This window comes from Azolla caroliniana, unplaced genomic scaffold (genome assembly GCF_043228905.1).
Source record: "Azolla caroliniana isolate FFs.n. ecotype wild unplaced genomic scaffold, voAzoCaro1.0.p SCAF_3, whole genome shotgun sequence".
NCBI lineage: Eukaryota > Viridiplantae > Streptophyta > Polypodiopsida > Salviniales > Salviniaceae > Azolla > Azolla caroliniana.
In genome coordinates, this window is record NW_028230438.1 from 10,655,023 (window position 1) to 10,669,713 (window position 14,691).

Here is a 14,691-nt window from a genome sequence, read left to right on the forward strand (position 1 = left end):
CGTCCAGGGCACCAATCTTATTTTTCAATAAGAATGACGACTCCTTATGCCTATGTGTGGATAATTGGGGTCTCAACAAAGTTATAGTGTGTAATTGTTACCCCTTTCCCTTAATTCCAGTGCTCCTTGATCGACCCTGAACTGGGTGTTTTCTCCAAAATCGACCTTCGGGGGAGCCTACAATTTGGCGCGCATCAAGCCTAGAAAACGGCCTTTTGGACGAGTTATGGACATTTCAAGTACAAGGTGATGCCATTTGGTCTTACCAATGCTCCGGAAATCTTCCAACACTTGATGAATGATATACTTCGAGAGTACCTCGATTACTTCAGGGTAATTTACCTTGACGACATCCTTGTTTTTTCTTCTAACTTAGAGGAGCACACACACCACGTCCGACTGGTTCTCACCAAACTTCGGGAATATGGGCTTTATGCCAAAAGTGAGAAATGCAAATTTGATCGAACCTCTGTCGATTTCCTTGGTTACATGATCTCACCCACCAGGATCACAATGGATGAGCGCAAGGTAGCGGTAATTACTGATTGGCCTCTCCCGACTCACTTGAAAGAGGTACAATCATTTCGTGGTTTTGCAAATTTCTATCAATGATTTATAGACAGGTTTTCTTCCTTAGTGCAACCTCTTATCCAACTTACTCAAAAAGATACTCCATTTCTCTGGACCCCCCCGGCACAAAATGTTTTTGATGCCCTCAAAGCAGCTTTTCTCTCTGCCCCAGTGTTGGTCCACCCTGACCCCACCCAGCCCTTCCAGGTTGAATCCAACGCCTCTGACTTTGCCATTGGCATGGTCTTGTCCCAGCCCGACGACGATGGCACCCTATATTTGGTCGCCTTCTACTCTTGGAAGTTTACAACCCTAGAAATAAATTATCCGGTCTACGACAAGGAGCTTGCAGCTATCATCTCGGCGTTCGCCGAATGGTGAACCTATCTGGCTAGGCCCCAATATCGTATTCAAATGTTGACCAACCACAAGAATCTCAACTACTTCAGCACCAGTCGTATGTTGAATCGGAGGTAGGCTTACTAGTCATCTTTCCTCGCCAATTACGACTTCGAAATCTTGACGACCAGATTTTGCACTACGTCCAGGTGACGACGCATATTCTCAACAATCACATTGTTTATTGCGGCCCGATCAACTCTAGATGTTCGCAACCTACATGTTGTATTATGATTCCTTGCTGACCGAGATTGCACAGGAAACCATGTCGAACCCATTCGCTACCGACATCATTGCACGCATCAACGACCCATCCCATGAAATGCAAAGCTTAGAGGTCAGTCACTTTACAATTCGGGATGGACTACTCTATCGTAATCACCTCCTTTACGTCCCAGCTGGGGCATGTCGCACCTGAGTACTACAACATTGCCACGATGATCCTCTTGTCAGCCACTTTGGGGTCCCGAAAACATTAGAGTCAATCCGTCACCCTCGTTTCAACATTTCCATTCCTGCGATTTCCGTCAATTCGTCAGCCGAGATGCGTGCCCGCACTTTACAAGATGTCCATCGCGACCTCTCCCTTGAGGGTCGTGTCATTGACAAACCGTATAAGGATCACGCTAACCGTCATCGCTTGGCCGTGCCGCCCTTCACACTTGGTGACATGGTTTGGTTGCTACATCGCCACATCGCCACCACCCGTCCCTGCACGAAGCTATACTACAAAAAACTCGAGCCCTTCTGTATCATCGAGCGAATCAACTGGGTCGCCTTCCGGTTAGTGCTTCCCCCAACATTCATCATTCATAATGTTTTCTCTGTCTCTATCCTCGAAGTCTACCATCCTTCTCGGATTCCAGGACGACAACCTCCTCCACCGCCACTCGTGGAATTATCAACATGGGAGGAGTACGAGGTTGACCGGATCATTGACTACCGCTTGTGTCCATGACAACTTCAATATTTGTTCTTATGGAAAGGTTACCTCATTTCGGACTCCACGTGGGAACCAACTTCACATTTACAAAATGCTTTAGAGGCCATATTTGAGCTTTTCATCAACGGTACCCTGAGCTTTTCATTAGGTACCCTCAGAAGCCAACCACGGGTCTTAGCAGGCGCCTTTAGAGGGAGGATAATGTCATAGACATATGTGACGGTAGAAGGTAGGGATTGAACCTGGGCAATCCTACACACTAAGCTACATATGCATTCTTGTATAAAACCCAACTTCACGTATTGTAGATTGAAACTTGAAAGTTTCCTTGCCTGCATACATCCTCATGCATCCTCTATTCCTAGCTTGCATGCATCTTCATGCATCCTCTATTCCTAGCTTGCATACATCCTCGTGCATCCTCTATTCCTAGCGTGCATGCATCCTCATGCATACTCTATTTCTAGTTGTACATAGCCCTACCTTCTTGTATAAATACTCAGGTGCACCTTGATTCTAATCAAGGTGAAAAACACTAGTTAGGAAATCATAAGTTTGAGTTCTTGTTTTTTTTCCTCTCTCCTAGTTCTTAGTCTTGTCTGCCCTCCACTCTATTATACTTGTCCATGACACTTACATGTATACAATGTCTTGAAATTGTGAGGTACACGTAGAAATACCTTCTGTCCAGGTTTGAATACATGAGGTTGCTTATTATGGTTGGCATAAAAATGCACTCTATCTTGAGTTATTTTTATATTATCTCCTACAATATTCAACATATCTTGTGTTACCCGGCTGGCAAAGGAGTTAAAGACCAAAATGTGAAAGGGATGGGTTATTCAGAATAGATTATAATTAAGTAGTGAACGGACGGACCGGTTCCGAACAGGTGCCGGTTGGCACCGTTTTGTACTCAGCACCGGTGACCTATATAAAGGCCCGGTTACAATGTAAAACTTGACGGATAATTAATAGAGCTTCTTGTTTTATCTTTAAGTATTGATTACCGTTCTGTACTAATTGTTCTATCATACGCGTGTATCAAGTCTAATGCCACATTGCTAAGTAACCAATTAAGTCTAATTAATCGTTGTGTCTTAAGTTATCTCGCCGTAACACCCCTTTGGTGAAGTGTCTTTCGTAGACACCCTGTGTTAGGCCATTGTCCAACCCTAAGGAATAACATCTTGCATATCCATTAGAAAGTTAAATTGTGTACCTCTCAACTCATCATGATGTATATTAACATCAATCGGGACTAGTTGTTGAAAGTCATACATCAACATAAAAGGATTATATCCCATCAATGGCTGCTTGGAGATGTTATAAGCAAACTCCAAATTTTGAAGATAACATTCCCATTTTGTTGGCTTAGCAACATATTCTTGAAGCATATAATTTGATTTATGCGTCTTGTCTCTTCATCGGATTGAGGATGATCCGTGGAGCTCAGGGTCAAGGTAATTTCCAACTTCTTAAAGACTTGCGTTCAAAAGTCGATGGTAAACTTTGAATCTCGATCACGCACAATATCCATCAACGTATTAGTAAGCTAATTCAAGAGTTGTTATCATGGTTTTAATAGCTATAAACCTAACCATTTTAGTAAGTCTATCAACTACTATCCCATTTATTGTTGGGAATGTTCAATGGATGTAAAAGTCCAATGGCTTTAAGTTGCTCGGCTTTGTTAACTTGACATTAGTAACATTTAGTCACATACTTATGCATGTTAGGACACATCTTAGGCCAATAGAATTGATTGGAGGTGAAACGAGTGTGTGATGTATACCCGGGTGCCCTGCTGAGGGTGCATCGTGTCATTAAAAAAGAATTCTCTTTTTGACCTTAAGAAAATCTAGAACACAAACCTTCCCATCATGGTAGAGCAAACCGTTAGCAATGTGGAAGGATCCCTTCAAGGGTGTGGTGATGTTTGTTCCAAACTCAGCTCTTGCCCAATATTTCGCAAAAAAACTTTCATCAAGTTACTTTCCTCGAAGGTGATCATAAAGATCTGATGTTATATCGGTGAAGCTAAACATGTTAACTTCACAAATAAGATTGAGTGCATCAACGACAATGTTCATGGAACCTTTATGGTATTGTATGGAAACAATCAAATTCATGGATGAGATCTACCCATCATGCCTTACGACCCTTAAGGTTTTGTTGGTCACAAAAATATTTCAAGGATTCGTGAACCATAATTACCACAAAACGATTTCCATAAAGATAATGAAGCCATGAATTTAGTGCATGGATAACCGCGAATAATTCCTTTTCTTGGTTGAGAATCTAGTTCCTCCGAATGGGATGGGGAGCCAACCGGATCGGCCTAAAGCCGATTGACTGAAGAGCTGGATGATAGTCAGCTTGTCTGATTCAGAATTCGGATATTACACAAGGAGTCGGATCATTAGGAACTGATTAAGCTCCAAGTAGTGAGATAATCAACAAACTCGATTGAGGCTGAAAATTGATTGATTACCTATTCGGTTGAGGCCAATAGGCAGAGGCCGATAATTGACCGATAACTGACTTGGCTAATAGCCGAATCGGTTGAAGCCGACTCAGGACTATATTTGTAAATAGCTCCAATGTGCCTATTGTGGGCTTCATTTGTAAATAGTCATATATGTATATGGGTATAAATATAGCTAGGGCAAAAGTAGTTATACAAGGAGAGTTGAAGATTATCAGTGGGTAATCATATGTATGTACAGAGTTGATTAAGTGTGTAGAGTGTGAGTGAGTGTTGTAGCCGTTTGTAAGACGAAGTCAAACTCAAGATTGTTGCCTTAGAGTTTTCTTGTACATTCTTCATATAGTGATTCTGTTTGGAGTCTGTGGGCTCTCATGGTTTTTCCCTTTCTGGGTTTTCCACGATAATATCTTGACAATGTCTCATTGTTTGTGCCTTGTTTGTTTTTTCTATTGTTTGGTTATTGTCTTCTCTCATTTGTACTGGTGAACCATTTGTGGCCAACATCATTTACAACATTCTTGAATGGTATATCGACAGTTAGTAGGATCATGTTTCTTACTCACAAATGCTATTGGTTTTCCATCTTCATACAACAACACCTATAACATAGTCACTTGGATCAGTTTCAACCTGAAAAGGTTTTGATGGATCTGGTAAAAGAATCGAAGGAGCCTTACATGTTGTGAATATGGAGATGTTGGTGCAACGGAAGATGATGTTGAGAACATGTAGGTTAGAGTGTATAGCAAACAACATAGATAAACTAATTATCGGATTCGAGCAAGATGAACAAAAAGCAAGAAGCAAGAAGCAAGTTAAGCTCTAATGGAAACTATATTTCTCTTCTGTAAAACTCTCACTCACTTTTACAACATTCCAGTCATATATATACTCAAAGCCCTAACTTGAGGATGTGTTCACACTTAAGGACACAATTTGGAAGGAGTCAGCCTTTTATGCCAACAAACTCCCTCGTAAAAGGGCTACTCTTCTTATGTATACAAATACTTGGGGTTATCTCCCTTGTAAACCTAGATTACAATTTTAATCTATAGTTACAATTGTATACTTATACGACACTTGACACTTGGCTGAATGTGTAGAGGTAAAGTTGGGATCTAGCCTAATCTGGCTAGTCATCCGAATCATATATAGTTCGGGTAGGTTTGTCTAGATCAGTCATATCGAGTGGTTCAAATTAACTTGCATCTGAGTTGGTTCGTTCATTCGCATTGGCTCGTGTCCAATTCCGACTCTTGGCCTCTGGTCCATCATCTACTTCCTGCTCATGCTAGCACTTGTGCTCCTCTCTAGATCCCCAATTTGTCTTTGGCTTTGCTCGCTTGTCGATCGTCTCCTCTCCAGTTGGCATCCTTGCTTAGTGTTGCATCTTCAACCTTTCGGTTGTCCGTCTGCTTTGACTTTGCCTTTTTGGCTCGTCCTATTGAGACAATCTTCGACTTACCTATTGTGATTGTTCGTTAGGCTCCCTTATGCTCTGTCGCTTGTCGTAGTCCCATCTTTGTCCTCGGTGCTTCGAAGCGTTGTTCCAGGAGTGGTTTCGTCAGGAAATTGGCGATGTTCACCTTGGTATCTATCTTCTAGACTTTGAGTTTCTTTTCCATTACGAGCTCCTGGATATGACGAAACCACACCTCAATATGTTTCTTCTTCGCATGATAGAATGGGTTCCAAATGAGGTATATTGTGCTTTATGATTCAATTTGTCGCCGAAAAATCGACCGACAGTCGGTGTAGCTAGATTACTTCCTTAGCTGCTTCCGATGCGACTATGTATTCGGCCTTTGTGGTTGACAGGGTCGTGCACTCTTGCAATTTCGACCTCCATTATATGATGCCGCCACCATAGGTGAATATATATATCTTGATGTCGACTTACGATTGTCCAGATTACCAGCGTAATCGGAGTCCATATAGCCTTCGACTTCGATTAGATTAGCCTATCTGAAAGTCAACTGTACATCTTTGGTTCCTTGTAGATAACCGAAGATGTTCTTGACAACCTCCCAATGCTCCTGTCCTGGGTTTGACATGTACGAGTTGACGACGCCTATTGCATATGCAAGGTTAGGTCGGGTCGCCACCATTGCGTACATGATACTTCCTACAACCGATACGTAGGGTATCTTTCCATTTAACTCTCTCTCCTTGTCGGTCGAAGGAGAGTCCTTGTCCATTAGTTCTACTGATGTCGAAGCGGAGCCAGGGCCGATTTAACATTCTCCATGTTGAACCTGCTAAGCACCTTTAAGATATAATCGGACTGGGAGAACCGGAGAGTCTTCATCATCCGATTTTGCTCTATCCTCATGCCCAAGATATGTCAGGCTTGTCCACGTTCCTTCATCGAAAATTTATCATGAAGACTCCACTTTAGTCTTCCGATTTTTGCTTGATTGCTCCCTGCAATCAACATATCGTCAATGTACAATATCAGGTAGATCCAGGACTCGTCGACCAATTGCCGAACGTTCATGCATGGGTCGAAATCTAACCACCTATAGCCACACTGCCGGATGTAGGTATGAAATTTTTGATATGACATTCACGACACTTGGTTTAAGCTATATAAGCTTTTCTTCAACTTGCAAACGAGGTGACCTTGCTCCCTCGTCACCGTGAAGCCTGCCGGTTGAGACATATAGATGTCTTCATCTAGATCTCCATGAAGGAAGGTTGTTTTGACGTCTAGTTGCTCGAGCTCTAGGTCTTTCGTGAACATGACTTCGAGAAGGAGCCAAAGGGTGGGCATTTCAACTACCGGTGAGAAGATCTCATCGTAGTCGATCCCATGTATATTTTTTATTCTTTTTTGTGCTTGTATTGTATTGTGGTGCCACCCTTTTAGCTACCAATATGTGAAATGCACATAAAGAGATCAAAACTAGCCTACGTAGCTTCTTACTTCTTGCTCAATTTATAGTCGATACAAAGGTATCCATTTGGGTTGGCTTAACTACATGCGTGCTTAAAGGGTGGGTTGGCTTAGCTACATGCATGATAAAAAAGGAAGGCACACCACAGTATAAAGGAAGGCCTCATTTTGTATAATCTTGATCATGTATATATATGGATATACTCTTTTGCACATTTTTTATATGAATCAACCATTTTGTAATTCGCCCATTTTCTATATGAATATACTCTGTGGCACTTTTGTATATCATAAAGTTTCGTAGTGTATATGAATGGATGACCAACTTTTACCTAATGAAGAAACTAATCATATGATTGACCAAGTTTTTACTTCATGTCTATATCATATGGTATTAAAATACATGCTACTTATGGATTTCTTCTTGTTTCATGTATTGGCCAATTGATGTTATCATATATTGTATTGAAATACATGCTCAAATCCGATTCATGTGATTGCTGCATATACTCAACATGTTTTTACACTTGGATTTTTTTCAACGGTTTCATGTCTGTTGGGCGTTTAATTTGAGCAAGGTGTATGAAAATAGAGCAGGGTGTCTAACTGGGCGAACGATGGCGCAAATCACAAACACCACCTCAGTTGAGCGAGTGACTTGCACCGTCGTCTCTGTTTGTGGCCGCGATTCCCTCGCTTGCCCTCGTTATTCTTTGGTAGCAGTTAAAGACACTCGCTCCCCGCCCCCCAAAATGTCTAGACTCTATACATATATATGTATGTACATATATGCAAACATAACATACATACATACATACATACATACATACATATTGATATAACATCATCTTTTGAAAAATCCACACCTCGTTTCAAATAAACTCAATCTTCGTTTTCTTTTTCTTCTTCCTACACACACACACCTACACCTAAATTCATTCTTTCTTCTGTGTTCAAGTTTCAACCATGCCCTCCTCCTCCTCCTGAGCAAGAATCTATGGCGCGTCAAGTTCGCCTTCCCTTTCTCATCCTTCTCTTCACCGTCTCCTGCAGATCTTCCTTCGCATCAGGTAAATATCCAACAAATTTCTTCTGCTCCATGAAATACAGATCCGTCGAGGATTTGCATTATCAAGCTGGATGATTTGGCGCTGATAATCATTTCCATACATTTTGAAGTATTGGTTTTTAGTTTTTATCATTTGCACTGTTATTCTTCCATGTGTATTTTTTTTCTGAGTTAGTCTTCTTTGGTCAGTTTTCAGCGCAGCAATTATTTCTTTACCGAGTTTCTCTTTTATGCATGAAACAGCCCAAACATTTTAAGGAGCATTCAAAAATGGATGTTTTCAAATTTGAATCCAAACTCTTGAGTGCGTGTATCCATTTGTTTGGGAAAATTTTCTTTACTAATCGGCTAGGAATTTTCTAGAGTGTACCACACATTTATAGGAATTGTGTCATCAAATTCTAGGAATTGTGTATCTTAGTTGAAAAAGGATAATAATTAAAGATACACAATAATAATAATTAAAGATAGTTCTTATGTAGAAATTTGTGTGAATATTGTAGAAAACTTTGCAGGTATTCAGTCGAAAGTTTTGAATTTAGTAGACAAATTATATATTTCTGTTGGTTTTTCTTTTTTATTTATAAATATTCCGAATGGAAGAGGTGGAAGAAAACGTTTTACCTGAGGTTTTAGTAAGTTAGGCCATCATATTCCCAAAAACTGTTCTGTATGAAGGCCACCATATCTATATGTCTATCTAAATAGAATATATGTTTCTGTATGTATGCATGAATGCATGCATGTTTGTGTCTGTATTTCTGGCTTTTTGTGGACTCATTGTGGATTGCCTATGAAGTAAATTACTTTGCCGCTCTTCTATTTGGCAGGAAGAGAAGAAGGCCATGTCTGTATTTCTCAAGGTGGCCGTTTCCCTCCATTCTCGTTAGAAGGGAAACCCCCAAGAAGATCAATTAAAGGACCTGATGATTTGACACTATGCCGAATATATCGCAAATGGACGTGTTGCACAGCAGCTCAGACACACCCAGCTCTGCTATCAATCCGGAAGTTGGCAACTAGCGGAGAAGGAAGCAATGAATGTTTGCTATTCTGGGAAGCTATGGAATGTGCTCTTTGTGACCCTCTAGTAGGAGTCATGCAAGGCCCACCAAAATTATGCAAGTCTTTTTGCGAATCAGCTCTCAATGCTTGCAAAGATGCTTTTTTTTCCTTTGATGCGATGAATCAGGTAAGAAGAAAATAAGAAATTTACATGTATAGCACAATGTTATGTACTGCCTCTTATTGCAAATGTATTGGTGAACTACGTGTATAGCGCAGTTGTGATATACAGCCTCTTGTTTGTGAATGTATTGATGATGTGTATTTGTAGCACGGTGTCATGCACTTCTTCCTATTTGTGAATGAATTGATGAATTACATGCATAGTACGATATTGTGCACTGGCGCTTATTCGTGATGAAGATTATCTGTATAAGATAAAGAGTGGAAAACCGAAGACCTAGTAGCAAACCCATTAATGATGAAATTTCATAGGCAACTACCATCTGTGTAGGAATAGTGAAATCTGTGGTCATAGTGGTAAAATATGACGGTGAAAACGTCACGCTATTTTTAATGAGGATCACTTTTTTTGTAATCCTGAAATATTGTCTTTAGATGTTTATTTTGTGAAAGTAAAAATATCATAGTAAAATATCCAGTAATTCTTAACAAAAATATCATAGTGAAATATCCAGTAATTCTTTGGATGCCGGCTCACCCGTCATCTTGTCATGTTTTGTTCTGAAATATAGGCATTATAAACATGGGATATTCATTATATTCCTTCAAAATTTAGAATGGGTTGTTAAATTATGTTATTCTAATCAACAAAAATATCATTTAGGTTCTATTACCATGTGGCTCTAAGGATGTTATTTGTGCCCAAGCAAGCAAGTGGGCAACCAATGGTTCTCAGTTCTGTGAGCTTGCTGGATACGTTGTACCGAGTACAAAGAACATTATTGAAGCAGGTTGTTTTGATGGAAAACCAAGTTTGGACACAGATTTTCCAACAAGTAAGAAATCTGAGAAGAACACTTATAAGAAAAAACAATCAGTACTACATTTATTACGACACCTTACGACACAATTGAGCAAAGGCGATCTGGTAGTTTGGGCTGTTGGTGGACTTGTTTTGACAGCTGGAATACTATTAATGAGGTGAGCGATGAATTTGTTCTTCATGGTGTACACAATGAACGAAATGCATTTTTATGCTCATTGGTGTGTTTGTATGTGTGATGTCTTATGTTAATTTATTGTCTCTTTTAATGCATCCGAGTTAAGATGAAAAACCATGAGGGGTGGGATGACCTTAAAACTTCATCCATATGTTAGTACACTGATTATTCTTGATAGCCTAGACGGAATGATATCATTTCAAATATTGTTCTCTTATGAGAATTTTCATGTTACTTTCATGAGATAACCAGGAAGATTTAGTGATGTCTTCAGCTCTTAGAAAATGTTTCCTTCAGAAAGTAAGCTTGTATAAACCAGGCCTCTGTCTTGCTTGACTTGAGAGAAGACTATATTTCCCAAAGGACTTTGAAGGTTTGCTTTTCCCGGATACCCACTTGCACAGTTGCAAGAATCATCTCTCAAATGATGATAGAACTACATGATATAGATAATGACTTGTCTTCTGACCATTTGGTGGCGAGATTTTATCTGGTTCATGAAGACATCCTTATATTCTTGACTCTAAATAAGGCTTGTCAAAATTTTAATGATGAAAATGTTAACGGAAAGCCCATAGTTACGGAGGATCACTTCTCAGTTCATAAGTGAAGTATATTAACTGCAACATGTTTCTGAATGTATTTAATGAGGTTTATAAAGATAGGAAATGGAGTTTTGTAAAAATGATTAGACCTCACAACTCATGGACTGTGGTATTATATAGTGATCAGTTATTCTATTTTTCAATGTAGGAAATGTAGGGTTTTTGGATTGTTTTAATACATATAAATAGGTTTGTCTGGGTAGTTGACGAAGATGGATATATTTGAAACTCTTCCAAATGGACCTAACATTTGACTCATTTCAAACAGTGTTTTGATGAAACCTTGATGGTGCAAATTAAAAGCAGAAGAGAATTTAAAAAACCCTGAGTTTATCATATTCCTGCATATATATTGCAGATTTAAACCAGGGGCATATGTATATGTCAATAATGCGTTTTCTTTATACATCTTAGGTAGGCTCATGCCAATATTGTTCAATCACTACTAAATGGGAAATCCTAATAGTACATGCACATAAAATATATTTTAATTCCCTTGATGTATAAATAATCACTTTCCCAATGAATTTGATTTTATTGTTAGCACCACAGAACGTTAATTGTTGTTATCATTTTGAAGGGAGTGCATCTCTATGGCATGCCTGATAAACCACCTTACTGGCCTTGTATCTCTTAGCTGTATTTCTATGAGAGAATTCATATCATATTTAATACTACCAAGTGGATTAACTGACCAGTGAAGTCAGAAATGCTACAATAGCAGAAACAGTTTCTTTGCAGCGACTGGTTTCACAAAACACTAGTCTTTTGATGTGGCATACTTATACTATTACAACCAAAGATAATTTCCTGAAAGATCTCATGAGAACAACAGTATCACATAATTATTGGCGAATCTGTGAATCTGGATGATACACTTCCAACAGATATGACGAAAACTAGAGATAGAAGAGCAATGGGAGGTGTATTAAATTCCAAGTGCTAAAGCCCATTGATATTCAACTATCTCAAGCTTGCTCAATGCTTAGCTGGAAAACTTCTGAAGTCTTCCACTTTTCACGAACTTATGTTAGACACAACTTTGCTAGATTCGGTTGAAAATTTTGGGATTTTCCATTAATTTTCAATTTGCAAAAAATGAAGGGTTGAGACAAACTTTTGTACTGAAGTTTAATTGTCCCACAACTACATAATCTGCATCTCTCTCTCTCTCTCTCTCTCTCTCTCTCTCTCTCTCTGTCAGGAGTAGCAATTGTTTTCTTAACAAGGCCTAGATCTTCCTATTAAGATTATAGCTGGATATCCAGAGGCTACACATATGTAGATTAGACTCCAATTATCTCAAACAGAGTGGTGTTCATTGCATAAAGGTACTTTGTTGCAAATGGCTCAGATTATGGGTTGCCATATGGAAGGTTTGTGAGGATCTCAGGGTTGAACCTGGGGGCTTTCAGGAGGATAAGAACTTGAGACCTGTCAAATGCAAGTGTGTCTGAACACATCATGGATTAAGAGGTAAGAGGGCCTAAGGGCGGTCTTTTATGTGAGGAGTTATACAGGAATAGGAAATGATGGGAGTGGATACAGGTAACACTCACTCAACCTTGAGCACAGCACCATCTTGTCATCTTGACATCATTCATTGTCCCCTCACTCACGATCAGAGCACATCACACACAGTTATCAGGGTCTTCCCAAGTCAACATCAACCATCGCCTATACTAGCACTGTACATAACCTAGCTGATATGTATGGGGACAGGTTTGGCAGGAGTTACTAGAGATGAGTCCTGCCCCACTCAACATACATATAGATTGTATGCCTACAACCATGCCCTAGAATAGATAGTATACCAAGGAGTGTCGATGATTCTACCGAAGCCAAAGCTCACTGAGCTGCAATCACAGTTTTGGATTCATTGGACATGTTAATGGGTAGAGATACAGTCACAGACTTAATGATTTTCCTTCCTATTCAAAGTTACTGTGGCATGAATTTGTCTTTGTAAAAATGTTTCTCTTTACATTCTAAATGAAGAATAATTGGTGTTTTGTGCGCAATACTCTGAATTATTGTCATTGAAGTACATACATTCTGTATGTTATTAAAGGTCCTGTAGACTTCTGGTGCTCTCAGATTAATGCAGCACTACTAAATAAAAACCCATTGGCTATTCCTTGGCAATGCATAAATAGGCTGTTTCTTCCTTCTCAATGCATATGTATATGTGATGGTTTAAATGGCAAGGCCAAGCGTTAGTACATGCGAGCTGATAATTGATCAATCACAATATTGTTATCAGATTAAATTTCTAGCTTTTAAAACATGCATACAACAATGTTTTTGTGAATGTTCTTTTTGAAAGTTTGCATAGTTGGCCTACCAAAATCTAATATCATTGAACATGTATTTTATGAAAATTTATGCAGGAGACAAAACAATAGTTCTCAGCGAAAGAAGGAAGCAATGATTCGTCTTGTACGAGAGGCGAGATCTAAGCATCAAGCAGCCCTAATCACCAAGGAAAAGAATATTAGAAAGAGAACTTGAGGTATCTCTGTATTATTCTGGTGTTTTACCATTGTAAGGATAATGTGAACTTGTGTCCACTCTTCCTGAGTTCATGCCATATTATCTCTTATAGTATGAGTACATTCCAAGATTTTCCTGCTTAATGATCATCTTCTTGGCGTTGAGGATTCTGCACAAAGTGATGTTTAGAACTGTAATTGGTGGCTGTAGAATAATTGACTTCAAATGAAAGTAAAAAAAATAAAAAATTGCTTAAAGTTCTTGATTTGGTACGTAATATCATTTGTTTCTTTGCGAGGGTTATTTGAATCTTCCTCTAATCAGTTGAAATTTCCTTCCAGTGTAGTTTGATGCTGTTGGAAGTATTATATTTATTGGAATTGTTGTTTTACCATCCGCTCTTCATTTTGTTTAAATGGAAGAAAAATGATTCGTAGCAGATGTATTTGTAGTGAAGAGTAGACCTGTCCTCATCCAATTTCCAACTTGTTTTCTAACCTTTAATAATAAATTTATAGGCAAGGATCAAGAGTACATAGATTATTTGAAATTACACGAATACAAATGCAAGGCAGTTTTTACTTCTCTTGAGCTTCAGCAATATTTATAAGAGACTGCATTAGCTTTCTGAAGTTATGTAAAATTGAAAACTCGCATCAAATTATTCATTCTTTCACTGTTGATCAACAATAGACTAGAACAATATGAAATTTTGAATGAGCCATAATTGTACATAGTGAAGTATGCTATGAAGATGACATGATGAGGCTTTCTGTTTCTCTTTATGCCCATGACAATTCTCCACCTTGACAAGTTATAGCACCTAACCTAACCCACATTGGTGGTGATGTGAGGATAATAATGTGGTACTGAATTGTTGCCGATTCCTAGTACTGATATGAAGCCAACATTCTGACATTCCCTTGCATTCAGCTTATCCTCTTCAATGTAGTATTATAGTGGTAGTCATGGCCTAGAACTAGTAAAACTATTGATTGGACTAACATTTTAACTAGAGTGCTATCTCATTCCTTGA

General features: G+C 39.0%; 1 protein-coding gene across 1 annotated transcript; it reads left to right on the forward strand.

Moving 5' to 3' along the window:
• The first annotated feature begins 8,264 nt into the window (after positions 1-8,264).
• LOC147866230 (folate-binding protein 1-like) lies at positions 8,265-13,833 on the forward strand. Its single transcript, XM_087316603.1, has 4 exons — positions 8,265-8,369; positions 9,199-9,560; positions 10,221-10,537; positions 13,553-13,833. The coding sequence occupies exons 1-4, from the start codon at positions 8,297-8,299 to the stop codon at positions 13,671-13,673; spliced, it is 873 nt and encodes a 290-aa protein (XP_087172729.1). The 5' UTR covers positions 8,265-8,296; the 3' UTR covers positions 13,674-13,833.
• Positions 13,834-14,691: the final 858 nt, after the last annotated feature.